The 17,495-nt window shown below is 48.0% G+C and overlaps 8 protein-coding genes across 11 annotated transcripts; 4 read left to right on the top strand and 4 right to left on the bottom strand.

Moving 5' to 3' along the window:
• The first annotated feature begins 1,188 nt into the window (after nt 1-1,188).
• On the top strand, nt 1,189-2,198 carry LOC117586840. Its single transcript, XM_034277131.1, has 3 exons — nt 1,189-1,577; nt 1,649-1,857; nt 1,935-2,198. The coding sequence occupies exons 1-3, from the start codon at nt 1,384-1,386 to the stop codon at nt 2,108-2,110; spliced, it is 579 nt and encodes a 192-aa protein (XP_034133022.1). The 5' UTR covers nt 1,189-1,383; the 3' UTR covers nt 2,111-2,198.
• On the bottom strand, nt 2,194-5,585 carry LOC117586837 (protein suppressor of underreplication). Of its 2 annotated transcripts, XM_034277129.1 has the most exons (5): nt 5,223-5,585; nt 4,960-5,159; nt 4,718-4,896; nt 3,538-4,650; nt 2,194-3,504 (listed from the first exon to the last, which is right to left on the bottom strand). In XM_034277129.1, the coding sequence occupies exons 1-5, from the start codon at nt 5,548-5,550 to the stop codon at nt 2,337-2,339; spliced, it is 2,988 nt and encodes a 995-aa protein (XP_034133020.1). In that variant the 5' UTR covers nt 5,551-5,585; the 3' UTR covers nt 2,194-2,336. The 2 variants fall into 2 exon arrangements, with proteins under 2 accessions (XP_034133020.1, XP_034133019.1); XM_034277128.1 differs by having other exon boundaries at nt 2,194-4,650.
• Nucleotides 5,540-5,936, bottom strand: LOC117586843. The gene has a single exon (XM_034277135.1). It carries the CDS (start codon nt 5,760-5,762, stop codon nt 5,565-5,567), a length of 198 nt encoding a protein of 65 aa, XP_034133026.1. The 5' UTR covers nt 5,763-5,936; the 3' UTR covers nt 5,540-5,564.
• Nucleotides 5,937-5,980: 44 nt separating this feature from the next.
• Nucleotides 5,981-7,820, top strand: LOC117586838. The gene is made up of 5 exons (XM_034277130.1): nt 5,981-6,192; nt 6,249-7,242; nt 7,307-7,521; nt 7,578-7,693; nt 7,747-7,820. The coding sequence occupies exons 1-5, from the start codon at nt 6,101-6,103 to the stop codon at nt 7,800-7,802; spliced, it is 1,473 nt and encodes a 490-aa protein (XP_034133021.1). The 5' UTR covers nt 5,981-6,100; the 3' UTR covers nt 7,803-7,820.
• Nucleotides 7,821-7,902: 82 nt separating this feature from the next.
• Nucleotides 7,903-8,382, top strand: LOC117586842 (immediate early response 3-interacting protein 1). The gene is made up of 3 exons (XM_034277133.1): nt 7,903-8,070; nt 8,138-8,236; nt 8,301-8,382. The coding sequence occupies exons 1-3, from the start codon at nt 7,983-7,985 to the stop codon at nt 8,354-8,356; spliced, it is 243 nt and encodes an 80-aa protein (XP_034133024.1). The 5' UTR covers nt 7,903-7,982; the 3' UTR covers nt 8,357-8,382.
• Nucleotides 8,273-8,972, bottom strand: LOC117586841 (biogenesis of lysosome-related organelles complex 1 subunit 2). Its single transcript, XM_034277132.1, has one exon. The coding sequence runs from the start codon at nt 8,915-8,917 to the stop codon at nt 8,417-8,419; it is 501 nt and encodes a 166-aa protein (XP_034133023.1). The 5' UTR covers nt 8,918-8,972; the 3' UTR covers nt 8,273-8,416.
• A 123-nt stretch (nt 8,973-9,095) lies between these two features.
• Nucleotides 9,096-10,791, top strand: LOC117587471 (uncharacterized protein YER152C). Its single transcript, XM_034278201.1, has 4 exons — nt 9,096-9,313; nt 9,378-9,499; nt 9,576-9,877; nt 9,935-10,791. Exons 1-4 carry the CDS (start codon nt 9,152-9,154, stop codon nt 10,609-10,611), a joined length of 1,263 nt encoding a protein of 420 aa, XP_034134092.1. The 5' UTR covers nt 9,096-9,151; the 3' UTR covers nt 10,612-10,791.
• A 38-nt stretch (nt 10,792-10,829) lies between these two features.
• LOC117587469 (proton-coupled amino acid transporter-like protein CG1139) lies at nt 10,830-16,456 on the bottom strand. Of its 3 annotated transcripts, none has more exons than XM_034278193.1 (7): nt 15,722-16,456; nt 12,707-12,909; nt 12,461-12,647; nt 11,763-12,388; nt 11,525-11,700; nt 11,308-11,463; nt 10,830-11,247 (listed from the first exon to the last, which is right to left on the bottom strand). In XM_034278193.1, exons 1-7 carry the CDS (start codon nt 15,812-15,814, stop codon nt 11,156-11,158), a joined length of 1,533 nt encoding a protein of 510 aa, XP_034134084.1. In that variant the 5' UTR covers nt 15,815-16,456; the 3' UTR covers nt 10,830-11,155. The 3 variants fall into 3 exon arrangements, with proteins under 3 accessions (XP_034134084.1, XP_034134085.1, XP_034134087.1); XM_034278194.1 differs by having other exon boundaries at nt 12,707-12,908; nt 15,719-16,455; XM_034278196.1 differs by lacking the exon at nt 15,722-16,456 and having other exon boundaries at nt 12,707-12,924.
• Nucleotides 16,457-17,495: the final 1,039 nt, after the last annotated feature.

Genomic DNA, 17,495 nt, shown 5'->3' with positions numbered 1-17,495 from the left:
TCATATTAATTTCTTTGGGATATACAACGTTTCTATTTATTTATAAATCTGTATTGCTATTAACTTAGAACACAGAGTGGAAGTTTTGCATTTCAGCCATCGAGCACGGGGTTGGTTGCAAAATATATCGCTATAGTTGTGCGATAGGCTATATAATTTACCCATTGCGCTTTTAGCACTGAAATTCGTATTCCAGAAGGGGGCTTTTCAATATCTGTCTTTCGGTTTGTACTAGCGGCGGAGAGCTATCGATAGTGGGCACCATCTATAGTGGACGATAGTAAATTTTAAACCATCGATAGTAGTCGATAGTCGCAATAGAAAAATTGTTTTTTTTTATGTATACAATTTGAATTATCCTATCGTTACCGACAATTATATAAATCGAAAAGGGCTTCAAGATTGCAAGAATGGAGAAGTATATGAACTAATGTATACGGATGTGCCCACCATTGAAGCTGAAGGGAAGAATCGGAACATATCGTTCGATTTTGTGCCAGCATTCGAGTTCACCTGGGCCTAGTGGCCGTTGGGCAAAACATATCTTTACAACAGCCGTAAAAAAAAATTAGGGATTTCCCATGGTTAGCTGTGCCGCAATATAAACAAGGCACTCGGGACGATCGCATCTTGGTATGTGCCCTACATCTGCATAACTTCAAAAATTTGTTGCGCCTCATGAAGGGACTGCGCGACGCTCATGAGTCCGATTTTCCAGATCAAGTTTAATTTTGTGTTTGTGTATTTTATATTTTTCAAATAAATTCATATATTCCTTATCCATCAGCAAGAAAAAGTGCTGATCTTGCATATGTCTAGTACTGAAAGAGAGAGAGAGAGAGAGAGAGAGTGAACGAAGGCACAGAATTATATTAAAACCATGATGCAATTACATAAGGTGGTCTCGGCGGCAACACGGAGCCCTTAACAAAGCTGTCAATCGACAATGGAGTATACCGCTTGACCCTTTCATGGCATGGTGATTAAAGCTGCACATTGCAAGAAAAGAGTTGAAGTTTTATTTTTTATATTGATTTGTAATAATTTATTACTTGAAAGTATATTCGCACTGAATGCTAGGGGTGCGAAAACGAAGCGAGGCAGTCGACGAGACCACCTTATACAATTGCATCATGATTACTGTAAGTTGGATAAACTTTGACTGTGATATTGTGGGATCTTCTCGTTGGCGGCCTACTCCCATATATTTTGGCGTGCTTCTCCTCATTCTGTTGTTTGCCTTCTATTTGTTTGGATGGCCGCCGTCGCTCTGTGATCCATTCATTCCGCTTCCACATTTTGGAATTTGTTTATTCTGTGAATATCAGAATCCAAGATATACACAGGCACAGACACAGACACAAACACAGCCAACCACACATCATGCATAGCGTCCGTCGATGGAACATCAAGCGTTTCTCGCTGCTGCTCACCACCGCCCTGCTGCTGTACGTCTTTGTGTTCTCCAGCGGCTATCGGACTTACCAGATCGAGGGCATTATCGGCAAGACGAGACCGGAAAAGGTCTGGGAGTATGTGGCAGACTTTAACAAAATGCGTCTGCTCAATCCCACCATGTGAGTATATATGGATATGCTTTAGCAGGCGCCGCACCATCTATCTGACAATCCATCTCGCTTTCCGGCAGCATCAATTTCAAAATCCTAGCCGATCATGGCCACGCCCATGACTGGCGCTACACTGTGGAGTACACGGAGCGACTCTCCCACTGGCCCTACTGGCTAAACACAGCCACGGCCAAGTATGTGGTGACCAAAACGAAGCCAGGCATCACACCCATCGCCTATGCCATTCAGTCCATCCACGAGACCTGCTTCTTCAGTGGATTCTACTGCTGTGAGTGACACAACTATCTTCCCCTTAGAGCGTACTTTGTTTATTCATTGCCTCCACTTTCTCCCCTTCCTGCACAGTGCACTCTCTGAGTGAGTTTAGCTTCAGTGCCGCCAATGAAGACACATTGGCCCTGGAGCGCATTCAGTATCAGTGTCCACCGCTGCTGGGAAGCATGTGTCGTCGTGAACTAGAGTATCAGCGTCAGGCGGTCATGCACAATCTCACACACATATTCAGCAAACAGCGGACATGAGGGCTGGGACCATCGAGCGGAAAACGGAAAGCAATGTAACAACGTTTTAGAACGTGAAAGAAATTCATTAAAATTCTACTAAATTGGCTGGGTAATGTTTTACAGTTAACATTATACCACTTTAATATTTCGTTTGTGTGCCGTATTTCGGGGATTCCCTGAATTCTGTTAGCTTATGAATGCATTTTGATTCGATATTGCCAACTGCCTCTTGCCGTGCGACGTTTCACTTGTACAGATCCAAACGCTTCCTTTTGCTGGGTCCTGCACTGCGTGCTGAGCGTGCCCGACAGGCCGCCTCGCTCGTCGATGGCGCCATGGGTGTGCTGGGCGCACTCACCGATTGGGATTCCACAGAGCCGTTCTGGGAGCCGACACCGAAGGCGGCGCCAAACCAACGCGTCAGCTTCGTAGACTGCGTGGACTTGCCGGCGGCTTTGGGTGATTTGCGCATTGTTTGCGTGGCAGATGCGGCGCGATTGACGCTGTTGCCCGACTTCTCCGGCCCCGAGCTGATCAGATAGTTGGTGATCTTGTTCGATTGCGTCGAGCGATCCTGTTGCACAGGCGACACATTACCCGAGGAGTTGAGACGCAGGCGGCTGCCAAACTCCCCGTTGTTGGTAATTTCAAAGTAATCTTCTTCGGCAAATGTTCGCCGCCGTTCGGTTATCTGTTTTGGCGTGTGCTGCAGCTGCTGCTGCTGCTGCTGCTGCTGGGGTGGTGTCACATTTGGCAGGCTGGGCAGGACCTTGGGGCTGTATGTCACCGGTGTACGTGGCTCAAAAATCTGCTCTAGGATGTCCAGGCAGGAGCGTTCACGCTTCTTCTTAGCTGGTCCAACGATCGCCTTGGCATGTTGCTGCTGAACCTGCTTCACCTCAGACCCAAATATTTTGAAGCCCTCGAAGGGCGAAGATGGTTTCGGTGGCGGCTGAGCCATTGTCAATTGCGAAATGTCCGAGCAGTTGCTAAAGATATCCGGAGATTTAATCGGGTTCCTTTGCTGCGAGAGCAGCATACCAAAGGTTGAGGAGCCACTGGTTGGTGGCTCCTGCTTCCGCTTACGCTTCAGTGCCTTTGTGCGGCGGCTCTGCGTAGTGGATGAGCACGGCTGCGAGCCCTCGTCGTGGGAGCTGCAGATGACGATGGTCTCTCGCTGCTGTGGGCTGGTCAGCGGAACGGACAGCACCTCCGAGTCGCTGAACAGCGTGAAGGTCGATGGCAGCATCAAGTTTGCCGGCTGCGGCGTAAACGGTATCCGGAACGCTGGCAGATCCAGCACATCCACGTTGTCCGGCAGTTTTTGTCCGCACTGCATGTACTCGGACGACAGGGAGCCGCTGCTCATCACTTGGGGTGTGGCAACGATGGGCTTTACCTTAGAGCTATTTACGGCATGCTTTTCCTTTGATTTGCTTGCAGATTCTTGCCGCTGCGCTTCTTTTTTGCGTGGACGTCCTCGTGTTCGCTTGGATGTTTCTTCTGCAGCCTTGGATTTGGTTGTCCTGCTGTTGGATTTATCCTGAATGTCTTTTTTTGGTTGACGACCTGGGCGCCTCTTCGGCGTTTCTTGTGGCTCGCTAGGCTCTTGCTTCACCCTCGATTTTCTTGTCCTAGGCGTTTGACTGGACTCCGTTTTGGGTCTCCTGGGCGTGGTCTTTCTGCAGTCTTCCAATCTGATTCTGTGCATCAAGTACTTGCTGTTCAGCTTCGCGTCTGCAGAGCGCGTCAGACGCTGCATTCCGCGTGTTGCTGGACGTCTCAGTAGTGACGAGGGGCTCAAGGCCTGTCGGCGCTTAGCCTTTGGCTCTGTCTTTGGTGTCACCGGTGGCGGTGACATTGCTTTCCGTGTTGGAGTGCTTTTACGCTGTGGCGCCGCGAACGACATTCTCCTCAGTCGAACATTTTCTTTTCTTGGATTTTCCTTAGGCGACGCAGCAGCAACAGCAGCAGGAGCCGAAGCAACATCATCAGCAGCAGCAGCAACAACGCCAGCAGCAACAACGGCAGCAGCCGTGGGTGCACGCCTCTTCTGCCTCCTCATATTTTCCTGCTCCTCTGGCTCCGATTCGGTAAGTTCTGGTTGCTTAGCAGTATGCTGGCGTTTCACATATTTCCGCTTTGGTTTTATTGAAGGTGACTCCTTTGATGGCTTGTGCATGGGCGGCGTGCTCGGGGACGTAATAATCTCGCAATCATCGCTGGAGACAATCAAAATCTCATTGGCATCGAGAACGGGAGCGGCAGCTGGCAGCATGACTAGCTCATGCTCAGAGTCGGATGATTCAAAGACCAATGGCGGCATTATCACGGCTTCATTGCTGTGCTCCAACTCGGCCCTTCCTGGTTCTTCTGTTTGGCACTGATTGATCTCCACAGACGATGCCACGGTGGAGCAGACATCCGACGAGCCGCTGAGTGTGCTCTGACTATTCCTAAAGGCCAGCCACAGATTCAGAATCGCCTTGTATTGCTCGAGCGGCACCAGCGGCAGACTCTGCTCGAACTGATGGCGAAAGCGACGCAGACGAAAATCCCTGCGAGATGACGGAAAAAACATTCATAACAAATGGTCTTTAAATGGCTCTAAATGGGCGGCCTTACTTGATGTATTCACTGAGGAAGCCACGCTTCTTGTAGTACTCCTCGAGATCTATGCGCTTGCTGAACACCTCCTTGGGATCTGGCAGATGGAACGTGCGATCGAAAGTCTGAAAGTTTCTGTGTTTATGCTCCAGGCGTCCACCCAGTCGCAGCACGTTGTACAGGAGCTTCACGTCCGACTGCAGCACAAAAATGTTGATTAGATTATGGACTCGAAGTGACGTGGGTTTCGATTTCCTCACCGTTATGTCCACACTAGAGATTACAATGTTTACTTTGCCTTCAAAGTGCTTCACCAGCATGGAGTTGCAGAAATTGTTGTTCAGTGCATGGCCGCGATTGTCCACGAAAACGTAGTCGAATTTCAGTTTGCTGAGATCCCCAATGCTGCGTAGATTGCTCCACTTGGCCAGGTAAACGCTGTGCGCTGACTCGGTGGTGTCTAAACGAGAGGTTTCGGGCAGTTAATTCAAGGAAACTCTTGACAGCAGATTACCCAAATTACCTTGGACACTCTGAATAGTGTAGACGGAGAGATCGGTGAGAGTGTTTAGGTGAAACTGCCAGCCAGCGAGCAGATGCTCATCGTTTTGCAGCACAATCAGCGTTTTATTTGCGGGATCCATAGCACTGAGCAGGGCCGACACGGTGGCCAATTTCCCCAGACCACTCTCATCGTTGAGAATGCAAAACTCTCCCTTGCTGAGGCGCTCGTACAGGAATCGCACCGCATCGAGCTGAAATCCCTTCAAATACTGTGTTACGTGGCTGCTTACCAGTGCCGTCTCCGAGAGCCGCAGTTCCGGCGTCTGATGCGACACAAAGTGATACATGGCACGGGGGCCGCTTAGTGGTGAGCGTGGTGAAGGGCCAGATAGATGGCCACAAGTATGTAGAGCAGCTTTAGGTATGAGAATATCACAAACATCGAACAGGAGCCAATTATCATCTTCTTTGACGTTGGCGGGACATCGAAATCGTTGTAGTCGGCATTCAGTATATCCACCACGTTGTTGTTGGGACTATAAGTGTAGAGGATCTGCATGTGATTTGTTGGATGCAAGGGCTGCCAAAGGGGGTGTAGTGCTTATTCAGTGATTTGTTGCTCTAGCTAAGCATGGAAAGCGGCATGGCAAGGATGAGGATCGGTTTCGACTTTGGCGATATATATAATTTTTGGCACCAGTTTTTTTACTTTGGCATTCACACGGCGCAGGTCACACACAACAACAGCTGTTCTATGCAGAAGTATGCAACACTTTTCATACACGCTACGCTGTTTACCAGCACTGCTCCACAGGTGGAAATAATATTAATTTTTGTTTGCTTTTTGCTCAATCGAATGCAAACTCTCAAGTGGATATAAACATAACAAATTAAGAAATGAGTTCAAAGGGCAAGCCAGGCGCTACGCCAACACATACAGCAGCAGCGCCCGTCAAGCAGCGAACAATTGTTACTCCATGGAAATCCACGTGCGTTTTGTTTTATTTAGTTTGTTTTTGTTTTTAATTAATATTTTACATTTCAGAGCCGAATTCAAAGAAGCTTATACTCTTATATTTGGAAAGAATGCAACGAGCAGTCAGCTTCGAATGGCTCTGTCCATGATCCGCATCTGGAAGCTGCGACGAGGCAGCCTGTGCCCAGCGGCAGCTCTTGCCACTGCAGTGATTGTCCGGGCGCAGCTGGATGACAAGAAGGACGACGTGAATCTGGACAAAATCTATGCGCACGCAATAATGCGCTTCTTTAACTTCATGTCGTCCACCGTTCAAGGCCACAACTGGATCAGCATGTACGACAAGGCTCAGGAGTTGGGACTGCCATCGTTCGTGGTCGACATACGGCACAAGTGTTCGCACGGCACGGAAATGCCACCAGTGAATCTGTTGAGGGACGCCGCAGAAATTTGCCTGCAGTGGCTGCAACAAAACTACTGGCTGCCGCTGCAGGAAACCCTCTGCGATGTGGATGCAGGAAAACTGGAAGGCAAGGACAACATTAAGTTCAGGCAGAAGATGGCACACCAGTTATCCGCCTTCGACCTAGCCCTGGAGTGCCAGATCAAGGGCGCCCAGAGCCTCAAGGCCATCAAGAAACTGAAGCCAAAAGAGTTCAATGCCATAAGGGCATATCTATCAAAAAATAAGCTAAAGACGCCCAAGGAGATTCTTGACACTGTGATAAATAAACTTAACGAATTGGTCAAGCAAACATCAACTGTTAGGAATCTGCCCGAGGTCTACGTTGCAGAAATATTACGAATGAAATATTTCATGGGCGTGGGCCTGGAAATAAAAGACAATGAGGAACTCATCATAGCGGCCACTGAGGGACTCTTTAAACTGATCGCCATCCACGGGTTCACCGAAAACATCTTTGTGGCTCTTGTACACCTGACTGAAAATGTCCATGAGCCGGAGGAGCGGCGCTTGGGGGCCAGATATTGGGCCCTCAAAATGATTGAAACCTTCGCCATGCTGTCCCGCATGAAGCGCATGTTCAAGGAGGAGCTGGATAAGGTATGAGGTCTATCAGAAATTAATAAAATATTCTGTACTCTGGTTTTTGGTTTGCCTCCTGTAGAATGACAAGCTGAAGCCTGCGGATTTCTCATCCCTCAACAAGCACGTAGTACCGAAAACTATTCGCACTCTGTTAGCCCACTCTGGAGTAGATCCAACGCTCACGCTGATGTTTGGCAACAGCCCAAAGAATCCAAGAGCTGTGCTGTTTGATCAGGAGTTCTTCCTGAAGCGATTTTCGTATCTAACTTCATTCTCAGCACCCATCCTCAAAGGGTAAGGCACACAGGAAGACCTAACCCTACATTGCTAATCTTTACTTCATGTCCTAGTTTGATACCGCTGGCAGAGACGCCTTTCGATGTGGATCCCATGGAGCAGTTTGATGAGTTTTTCTGCCCCAAAGTCCTCCCAAACACCGACTTGGGTATTTGGACACTTGAGACAGGTACATATATGAATGTGGCAAAATAGTCGTACCAGCTAATCCATCTTTTTCAGAAAACAATTGGTCGAATTGCGCCCTTGGAGTGCTACCAACACTAAATAAACAATAAAAATTGCTTTCACTTGAATCTTATTTTGGCGCTCAAACTGTGACAAGGCATTCGCCCTGTGACGTGGCCATGTGCTGGGGGTGTCTACGAAACAGGTGAATGGCAAGACGACAACTGACGTCAACAATTGCTCGGTCTTTTTGGTTGATTTCAATGTAAATATTTCTCAATTGTTCTATAATGTTTACTCTCTGGACGCTCATCGAAGCCTCGCTGCTGTGCCTCAATGCCGTGTGCATTCTGCACGAGGAGCGCTTCCTGGCCAAGTGTAAGTTTGCCTAGATGGCAATTGCAAGTCTCAACCGCCACGACGCTAATCTTGAGCACATTTTCAGTTGGCTGGGGCCGGCAAGCGGGTCAGCAGGACTTTGGAGCACCCACGGCCAAGGACCAAGTGTTAAATCTCATTCGTTCCATTCGCACAGTGGCCAAAAGTATGTAGCACATCTGCACATCATCAAAAACACATAAATAATAACCATCTTTGTCTTATTGCAGTTCCCCTGATATTTCTTAACATAATTGCGATTATATTTAAACTATTACTTGGTTAGAAACATAAAGTCTATTGTAAAAAGTATACTAAAAGCCTTTTTGCGTGGCCTGCGCGTTGATTATTGTGCCACATTGGTGCCCGCCTTTCGTTGCAGCACACACTTGACGCGGTTCTCCAATGCTATGCTGTAGGCGTCTAGCTTGTAGGCGGCAGCCTCTAGTTTGTCAACCGTGTCGGATATCTCGTCGATCTGCTGCATTAGCGGAGCCAGCTGCTGAAACTTGAGGCTCAGCTCGCTGGTCGATACATTCAGGTTCTCTGCAATCTGACGCATGTCCTTGTACTTGGCTATGGTAGCTTTGTTCATCTCCTCTAATAGCCTGTAGTCCTCTAGGGGCGCGTTCAGTTCGTGCGTAATGTATTCCTCAGTTTTCTGGAACATATGCGTCGCCAATCGGCTGAGATTTGGGTCGTGGCGGGCCAGAGCCTCGAAGCTGGAGCTGCTGGAGAGCGTTGGCCCATGGAGTGGCGAGTCCAGAAGTGCATTCTGCTCCTGCATTATTGGAGCAGATGCAACTGCAGCAGCAGCAGCGCTAGTTGATGGCTTTTCCGTGTCCATTTCGATGTAGCAGTTTTCCAATTTTCCCCAATAACAAATGTGATCAGCTGCTTGTTTGCGTGCCGCTGTGAACGGCTCTTGATGCGTTGCCATTCGCATACCATCGCAATAAAGAGCAATGACAAAAATGACGAGTTTCGAGTGCTTCGCGCCACCGCAAATGTTCTATTCTATAAATATGAGTGCTGCGCGGATTGATAAGACCATTAGAAGACCCACTTTCTACGGACCAGCATGTCACGTGCGACGGAGGAACGTAAGCTGAAGCATCTTTTCGACGGAGGCGCGTGGAATGTCTACGAGCCAAACGTCCTCAATTTGGGCGTCGGGTCTCCGGGCACTGACCTCCTCGAGTCCTGCTGCGATATCTTTCAGCAGGCCACTGAACATTGTCTGGTGAGTGAGTGGTGCACCTCAATTATGCAATTTCCCATTCAAACGACCTTGTGCACTTTTTCAGCAACATGAAAAGAAGGAAAATCAGTCGCTGATCTTTCAGTACGGACCCACAAATGGCTGCTTTGAGGTGCGGCGTGAGATAGCACAATACTTGAGCGCCATGTACGACAGCCCTGTAAACTGGTGAGTGTTGGGCCTGCGGTTTTGTGGCTCTAATCGTTGTACGATTTGCAACTTATCACTGTTTAATGGTTTTTAGTGAGGATTTGATTATTACGGCTGGCGCCACAAACGGCCTGCACTTGCTGCTGTCGACATTGATTGACTTCCAGGGCTATATATTCGTGGATGAGTTCACCTACATGATAGCCCTGGACAGCATGAAGCACTTTACCAGTCTAACCATCGTGCCAGTCAAGCTGAATGCAGATGGCGTTGATCTGCGGGATCTGGGCGAGAAGGTGGCGAAGCATAGATTCAGCTCGTCGAGCAAGGAGTTCTGGGGAATGTACTACACCATTCCGACCTACCACAACCCCACGGGCATACTCTTCTCGCCAGGTAAGTCTTTCCTCTGGCCAAGCAGTTTTCATTTTCATTTTGATTTACATTTTTCAGAGGTTTGCCGCGGCATTGTCCAGCTCGCGAGGAAGCACGACTTTCTTGTTGTGTGCGACGATGTGTACAACATTTTATACTATGGTGAGAGGCCTGAGGCGCGCCTACTTGCCTATGATGCTCGGACGGATGTCGACTATGCTGGCCATGTCGTATCCAACTGCAGTTTCTCCAAAATTCTTGGCCCTGGCCTGCGTCTGGGCTGGTTGGAGGTGCCGCCGCGCATAAAGCCTTTGCTGGAGGGCAGTGGCTTTGCGAACAGCGGTGGCTGCTTCAACAACTACACCGCCGGCATTGTGGGTAGTCTGTTCAAGCTAAATCTTGCCCAACAGCAGATAGCTCGCTTCCACGAGACCTACAAGGAGCGCATGCTGGCCACCACAGAGGCCCTCGCAGCGGCGCTGCCGGAGGGCTGCAAAATGTTGAGCCCCAGCGGTGGATACTTCATTTGGATACGTCTGCCGCAGCCTCTGGATGCTAGAGAGTTTCTGAAATACAGTCTGGAGCAGCAGAAGATTGCGTTCATAGCTGGGCCTCGCTTCGCGGCGGATGGTGAGAGTGGTAAGCAATTCTTTCGTTTATCCATTGGCTTCCATGGCAAAGCGAAGCTTGTAGATGGTGCACGGCGACTCTGCCAGTCACTTAAGGATTATATGATGTCCGTGACCACTGCCTAGAGCCCCAACACAATCTATCCCAACGCAAGGCGTATCTTAATATGGCAAAAAGGGTTTATGTTTATTCATATTTTGTTGTCTGCTATCATCGCACGTTAAATAAGGCTTATAAAGATGTGACTTGGCACTAAACTAGATACTTATCAAGATTATTATAAACTACATTATGCGTTATGAAAATAGATATAGATATACACATATTCATATATAAACATACATTGGGTTGTACAGGTTTTCTTTTTTTGGGCACAATGCTTAAAAATATCACAAATCTGATAAACTTTTAGCGAATTGCTATCTAATGCTAGATACAATAGATGGAAGATCAGATTAGAAGTTTATACATTGTACAAAATAGAGCAGATCTTATCTGGATTTGTATCTGCAACTGCGACTGCTTTGGCAACTGCTTCTGCAGATTCCTCTTGTCATTTGTGCTGCTGCGAATGCGATTGTCTATCGATTTCGATATCTTTCGTTTGCTCATAATACTTTCGCTTGAATTGGAATGCCAGCTGGCGGATTACTATATAACTGAATGCTACTACTCGGAGAAGGTCAGCACGATCTCCCTGAGTGAGGTGTAAGTGCCGATCACTAGTCCCAGGATGCCCACAATGATGAGCACAAAGTTACCTAAACAGAAAGAGCATTCTATTAGCATAAATTCTGGCTGGTTGGGGGGTTGCTACTCACTTAACAAAAGCCAGACCTTGCGCAGACCCTTGGTCTCGTACCAGTGCGTGCAAATCTGGATGAGTGCTGGGAAGGCCAGGCCCAGGGCGGACAGGCACAAGGCACCAAACAGTGAGATGAAAAGCTCCAGATTGGGTATGGCCACAGCCAGCAGGACTACAAAAACAACAATAATTCAGTCAGAAGCCATAGACATGTGAATGCTGTCGCCACTTACAAGTCATCAGGACAAGAATCGTGCGGACTGCGTACTCCCAGAAGAGCTTGTTGCGCTGCGGACCCAATCGCTTGGCCACATAGTCGTTCCAGGTGATGTCAATGGCCACATAGCAGGCCAGGCCATGGGTAATATAGATGGCAAATGCCAGCATACCCTTCACGCACTGCGACAGGCTAAAGATGAGAGAGATAGAGACGTTATAGAGGGGAAACCACTGGCATTTGGTTGGACTTACAGTTCATGCTCTGGCATATTCAGGGTTATGGAACCCAGCACGGAGTTGCCATAGTTGAGATAGCCAAAGAGACCCATGCCCACGTAGAGGAACACAATGAGGATCATGGAGACGTTGAGAACTCCACAGTTGCCGCCAAACTTTTGCGGTGTCTTCATCTCATTCTCCAGCGGCAGGATGACACCGATGGCCTCCAGGGCGAACAGAACGGTGCCGAAGAAGAGCGGAAAGTTCTCGGGCTTGCCGAAGGCATCCTTGCCCTCGGTGGAGACGGGCTCGCGGAAGATGTAGTAGCAGATGATGCCAAAGGAGACCATCGTAATGGCATTGGCCAGCGTGGAGAATGGCGCCAAATACTTGAGGTTGCGTACCCAATTGATGAGAATCAGCGGCAGCAGTATGATGATCATGCAGAGGCGCACATCGACGTTCGTGTCACCGACGGCATCCACAATGGCCTTGATGTTTGAGGCGACAAATACCACGTAAACGCAGCAGGTGCCCAGCTGGTAGATCAACAGGAAGGTGTTTACCACAGTGCCAATGTAGGGGGCGCAGGCTCTGAAGAACCCTGGACCCTCGCCCAAAGCAGTCTCCGCCACAGCTGGATAGTTCATGCTGGGAATCTGAGAAATGGGAGCAGAGAGAGAGAAGCACTGATAGGGTCTGGCATGCATTGGGAGTGACATAAAACGCACCTTCTTCCTTCGGCACAGCTCGTACTCCGCTTTGACCAACTGATGGATGCAGTACGTGCAGATAAATCCAATCACAATGGTGCCAATGGAGCCCGTAATGTAGCCAGAGTTGCGGAAGGCATTCGGCATGGCCAGTATGCCAGTGCCCAGAGAGCCCTTAAGCAGATGGAACAACGTTTCCGAATTGCTAAAGGAGTGGGAGCGGATTAGTTTGCTTTAATCTCTTGTTTAATTTCTTTTGCTTACGTTGTGGGATGCTCGACATCACGATTCTGGTAGGGATTGTAATCGGGATCCTTGGCCACAATGGCCTTGTTCGTGCTGCTGTTGCTGTGGCTGCCACCCTTCTCGGCCAGCTCCAGGGAGTAGGACTTGCCCGTCGGCTTCTGTACGCTGTCCGCATGGTCGCCGACGAAGCCGGCATTACTGTGTCCATTCTTACTCATGGCTGTAAAAAGTGGAAAAGGAAATGCTATTTAATAATTTATATGCTGCTGCAAGATCTATCTATCTATTTATCTTTCTATCTATCCGCATGTGCATTCGAATCTGTGTTCCTCTCTTGCGAACCGCAACAAGTGCGTGCAATGTGCAATGTTCGCTTTGGCTCTGTAAATAGTTTTGTGCCGCTGACATATTTCTAAATTGAAAGCAGACCTCAACGAATGTCAAGTTCAATGCAAGCGAAGCGTTGCCCCATCCACATACCCGTACGAGCAGTACCTTGCATTTTGTGCCGCGTCTGAAACGTGTCTAAAATAGAATAAACGTAAAACCGAAACAGAAAGAACCTCTCGCAAATGTCGAGCACCAATTTTAGTGTCATTTGCCTCTAGCTTTGGACTTTTCTGCGATTCCCCATGCCCAATCCCAGCCCATTCCCCTTTCTTAATTAGAAAATATGTATCTATATGACATGGGTAATTTGGGGGGCTTTTTACTGCCAGTTCCAGTTAAGATAATCTCTCATCTCAGAGCTCATCTCATCTCATATCTCTCTCTCTCGGCAAAGATATGGAAATTTTGGCAAATTGAGACAATTTTTCCGGTTCCTCAATCTCGCGAGTCTCTTGCAGTATTATCTAATTGCTCTCGTTGACATCTTGACTGCAGATCAGCTATGATACATCGTTATGAGACCCATGAGATGTGATCTTCTGCCTCTAACGATCTTCCGCACACCCATACAGCCGCGCTGTAAACCTGAATGGACTCGATGCATAATCTCAAGTACAGCGGGTACGGGTTTGTCTGTACCAGAAGTCAAAGTCTTAGATATGCGGAAGTCGTTAGCTGATCAATGGAACACTCAGAAACTAAGTCTTTGACTTTTCGAAAATGTATCGAATGAGTCAATGAATTTTCATGGAAAGAAAAGGTGCCAATTGAATTATTGATGGGGAAAAGTAATTGCTCTCTTGAATGGGAAATTCTACATTAAAGATCATCTCGATAGATCTTTGTTTGTGCCATAACTTTCGAATTGAAACTGAAAACTGGCCCAAACCAGACACCTTTTTGACTATGCAAAACTCAAAGTTCGCAGAAATATTTATCATAATTTATTCTGGGTATGCAAAACCTTTGGTAGTTTGTTTTACTAATGAAGTGCAGGCGGTTTAAACTGGATTGTCTCCTGGCTAAAGTCATGTCCCCTAACCGTGTCTTTCTTCCCTTTTGAATGAGTCGCATATTTTGCTCATAAATTACATTTTTATTTGCCATTTGCCAGTTTGCAAATTACCAATTTGTTTTGACTGTTTTCTGCTCGTGATTTATTTAGTGATGTGATGATGATTTCCACGTTTTGCCAAGAGAACTATAAATAGGCGCCTATAGGCGCGGCGTATGTGCAATCATTTTTGAGAAAATGTTTGAGCCAAGAATTTCCCATGAATCGCCGCATGCCTCTGCCGCTCTTCACGTGAAAAAAAAAAATCATTTGAAAACAGCACGCGACTCGAGAGTTTCGTTTCGTTTTGTTGTCGATTCGTCTGCCTGCTTAATGTATTGTTATTTATGCATTGTATTTGTCGTCTAGAGTTAGCCAAGTTCAATGAGCCAAGTCGTCAAAGCGGTGGAGTGGTGGAGTGGAGGAGCATAGTAGCGGCCTTAGCGCTCTACAGCCGTCGGCTTGGCTTCGATGTCGTAGTGGTTGAGCACCAATTTCAATTGGCAGCAGCTTCAAAGGAAGGCTGTGTATTTTGTGTATTCGAGGGCGAAGCTTTTGATACCCTTGCAGAAAGATCTTTCATACGATTAATCTACGGTTTTGCTTATAAATATTTGCAGAAAAGGTACCACACATAATTCGAGTTTGTGGTGGAGTTTTGCTTGGAATATATTTAGGAAGAAACTAGTTTTTAGTCGATTGCTTCTTGGTAATAAAAAACCTCCAAACAAAGGCATAATACCCTTCCCAAATATACACAAAGTTGGCACCACAGATCCACGCCAATTGCTCTTTGATCGGGCAAGTTGGGGCGGGTCGGGGCGAGCGAATCTAAGCCTGGTCTGGGGCTTCTAAGCTTATAAAAGCCGACGGCCTTGCTCCGCTTATTGATTTGTGAATTGAATTTTGAATGTCTAATCTGCTCTCTGTTTGCTGTCTCTGCTATGACAGTGAATATTACCGACCGTCTGATGAAGTTCTTGCTGTGGCAACCTGTGCGACGGTTGCAAAAATTGTTGCATAAACTGGCATGGGCGAAGAGCACGACTCGAAGCAGTTTGCAAGTTGCAACACGCTCTCGAGACGCTCGAGACTTCAAATCGAATTATAACGGCCGTTAGCAATGCTAAATGTAAATTTATCATGGGTGATCTCAGTCTGTGACTGAGTCCAGGAGCTGCAAGAGTCCACTGTCGATGGGTTGGCCAACGTGTTGGTGCACCCTATCTGTGGCTTATCAATCGATGCCATTGCAACACACACACACACACACACACAGATAAAGATCAATTGCAGCGTGTGGGTGTGTGGAATTCCTTTTAGCCAAAATATCACTTGTAATTCGCTGGCGCAAACTGCTCTGGCGACCCTTTCCTGTGCCTTGCTATTTCTGTGCACTTGATCAATGATTTGCGTCAACCGCCCAGGCGGCTGGCCGGCCACCGCTTTCCGTTGTCTAAATTTAAATACAATTAGTGCGAATCCACAAAGGAGCTTTATTACCGTCTGGTTAGCTCACACTGCCTCCGACTTAGACTAATTTGCGAATGCCTGAAGCCGACTTCCGTTCCCCAAATAAAACTCACCGCGACTTTGCTGCAGCAGCTGTTCGGCTGATGGAGGAATCGGAATCTCTTGTGTAACTGGGGAAGATGTGGAGCAGCGGCAACTTCACTTGGCATATGTACTATATGCGAAAGCTACGATTCGAAACACTTGCAAACTATCGACTTTCGCAATACCCAATTACTGAGCGACACCTTTATTTTTTCTGCCAGCCAACCAAGGGCACTTGACGAAATCTTGCTGTTTGCTGTTGCACGGAGACGGAGACGGAGACGTTCACTGGCGGTGGCACAACCACAATTCACCGAAAAACACCACACAAAATCTAAATCAAAAGAGACAGAGAGAGAGAGAACCCTCGACAGACGACAACGATGCCGCACACCTATTATATGATCATGTATTATAGTTGCTGGTGGGTTGGTTGGTTTGTCTGGGTTGTCTGCGATGTCTGATGTTGTGTGTGCGATCTCTCTCTGGCGATGTGATCGTGTTGGCCGCGCGTTAACGACTAAATCAGACCCAACGTGGGTCACCAGTTTTAAGCATCGCGCGAAACGTTGCACGACGAACACACACAGAGCAAAACAAGTCGCACATTTGTCCGAGTGTCCGCAGAATCCACAGCGCCAGGCAGAAAGGGGGATAGTGCGAAGAGCGGAGAGCTTTCATTTGTACATCAATCTGATCACTTAGGGCAAATTATAGAGCATGCCCCCCCAGACCCCGTGTGCACACGCCGAAAGCTATCAAGAGCTGACAGCACATCCTAGACGGAACTAATTGTCATATCCACCACACAGTGATTTACACAGATTGATCAATCAGAGGTAGAAGTACCTTAACGATTCCTGATTCCAACCTGCTGCTGGCTTAAAGGTATCATCGTTTGTGGCTGGCTGACACACTTCATGTTTCATGTAACCATCATCAAAGCTTCTCTCTGGCTCCGCGCTCCGCGCTCCTCGTCCCGTTCCGTGGGCCACTTTCCTGTCTTGGCACAGAGTCGTTGCCAAATATTTGGCTGCCTGTCGTCGTATCGTGTCGCCCCACGGGCATTGGCTGCTACCATATGGCAAGACCACAAAAGAACCAGTAAGTGCCTGTCCAGTGACTAGACTCCGAGTGTGGCTGCCATTAGCTACCTGTGGCACTGCACTGCTATAGCTACTGCTACTGCAACTGCAATTAACATGTTTTTTTTTTACCTCAGCTTGTTGCCTCTGCAGGCAGGGGACAGACGGCAATCGATTCGATTCGATTCGATGCGAAGCGAAGCGATGCCTTGCCAGGCGATGGCTTAATGCACTTTCTCAGCGGGGCAACCGGTTAATGGGGTGTGCAGAGAGATTTGGCGTGCCGTCAGGGGGGGTGTTCTGCTGCTAACTTGGCCAAATGAAATTTTATTTGCAGAAGGCAGTGGTTGTGTTGGTGTTGGTGTTGGTGGTGGGCCTTCCTCCGATCTCGATTCGACGACGGGTAAACGTGCCTTGAGCACGCATTCATTCGCATGCATTGCGCATACGCCGCGTGCCTTAGTTTGTGTCTCTCTGTCTCTCTCCGTCGTTCGATTATGTCTTGGGGCTGGCATCTACCCTATATACCGTACATACACACATTGTCTCGGTGCAGCAGAAAGCCAGAAAGCCGAATGGGGTTTGGGTATGGGGTATCCGTCGAACCGGTCAGGAGACGGCGCTCCATCTCGGGACTGGGGACTCTGACGTAGTCGCTCTTTCGTCGTCTATCCACTCTTGACTTTGGCGGTGACGTTGCCAAACCATTTGGCCAGACAAC

This window comes from Drosophila guanche, unplaced genomic scaffold (assembly GCF_900245975.1).
Source record: "Drosophila guanche unplaced genomic scaffold, DGUA_6, whole genome shotgun sequence".
NCBI classification, from domain to species: domain Eukaryota; kingdom Metazoa; phylum Arthropoda; class Insecta; order Diptera; family Drosophilidae; genus Drosophila; species Drosophila guanche.
This window is presented reverse-complemented; position numbering and strand designations above follow the sequence as displayed.

Excerpts from the sequence above, each read along its gene's own strand:
- LOC117586841 (XM_034277132.1), bottom strand. The coding sequence starts at position 8,917 with ATGGACACGGAAAAGCCATCAACTAGCGCTGCTGCTGCTGCAGTTGCA.
- LOC117586838 (XM_034277130.1), top strand. The coding sequence starts at position 6,101 with ATGAGTTCAAAGGGCAAGCCAGGCGCTACGCCAACACATACAGCAGCA. Across the intron at positions 7,522-7,577 it reads TCAGCACCCATCCTCAAAGG|TTTGATACCGCTGGCAGAGA; the intron begins GTAAGGCACACA and ends TTCATGTCCTAG. Across the intron at positions 7,694-7,746 it reads TATTTGGACACTTGAGACAG|AAAACAATTGGTCGAATTGC; the intron begins GTACATATATGA and ends CATCTTTTTCAG.
- LOC117586842 (XM_034277133.1), top strand. The coding sequence starts at position 7,983 with ATGTTTACTCTCTGGACGCTCATCGAAGCCTCGCTGCTGTGCCTCAAT. Across the intron at positions 8,071-8,137 it reads GGAGCGCTTCCTGGCCAAGT|TTGGCTGGGGCCGGCAAGCG; the intron begins GTAAGTTTGCCT and ends GCACATTTTCAG. Across the intron at positions 8,237-8,300 it reads CATTCGCACAGTGGCCAAAA|TTCCCCTGATATTTCTTAAC; the intron begins GTATGTAGCACA and ends GTCTTATTGCAG.
- LOC117586840 (XM_034277131.1), top strand. The coding sequence starts at position 1,384 with ATGCATAGCGTCCGTCGATGGAACATCAAGCGTTTCTCGCTGCTGCTC. Across the intron at positions 1,578-1,648 it reads CGTCTGCTCAATCCCACCAT|CATCAATTTCAAAATCCTAG; the intron begins GTGAGTATATAT and ends GCTTTCCGGCAG. Across the intron at positions 1,858-1,934 it reads CTTCAGTGGATTCTACTGCT|TGCACTCTCTGAGTGAGTTT; the intron begins GTGAGTGACACA and ends CTTCCTGCACAG.
- LOC117586843 (XM_034277135.1), bottom strand. The coding sequence starts at position 5,762 with ATGCAGATCCTCTACACTTATAGTCCCAACAACAACGTGGTGGATATA.
- LOC117587471 (XM_034278201.1), top strand. The coding sequence starts at position 9,152 with ATGTCACGTGCGACGGAGGAACGTAAGCTGAAGCATCTTTTCGACGGA. Across the intron at positions 9,314-9,377 it reads AGGCCACTGAACATTGTCTG|CAACATGAAAAGAAGGAAAA; the intron begins GTGAGTGAGTGG and ends GCACTTTTTCAG. Across the intron at positions 9,878-9,934 it reads GGGCATACTCTTCTCGCCAG|AGGTTTGCCGCGGCATTGTC; the intron begins GTAAGTCTTTCC and ends TACATTTTTCAG.
- LOC117587469 (XM_034278193.1), bottom strand. The coding sequence starts at position 15,814 with ATGCCAAGTGAAGTTGCCGCTGCTCCACATCTTCCCCAGTTACACAAG. Across the intron at positions 11,464-11,524 it reads GATTCTTGTCCTGATGACTT|TCCTGCTGGCTGTGGCCATA; the intron begins GTAAGTGGCGAC and ends TTGTTTTTGTAG. Across the intron at positions 11,248-11,307 it reads CAAGGTCTGGCTTTTGTTAA|GTAACTTTGTGCTCATCATT; the intron begins GTGAGTAGCAAC and ends CTTTCTGTTTAG.
- LOC117586837 (XM_034277128.1), bottom strand. The coding sequence starts at position 5,550 with ATGTATCACTTTGTGTCGCATCAGACGCCGGAACTGCGGCTCTCGGAG. Across the intron at positions 5,160-5,222 it reads CACTATTCAGAGTGTCCAAG|ACACCACCGAGTCAGCGCAC; the intron begins GTAATTTGGGTA and ends CCTCTCGTTTAG. Across the intron at positions 4,897-4,959 it reads TCTCTAGTGTGGACATAACG|TCGGACGTGAAGCTCCTGTA; the intron begins GTGAGGAAATCG and ends TTTGTGCTGCAG.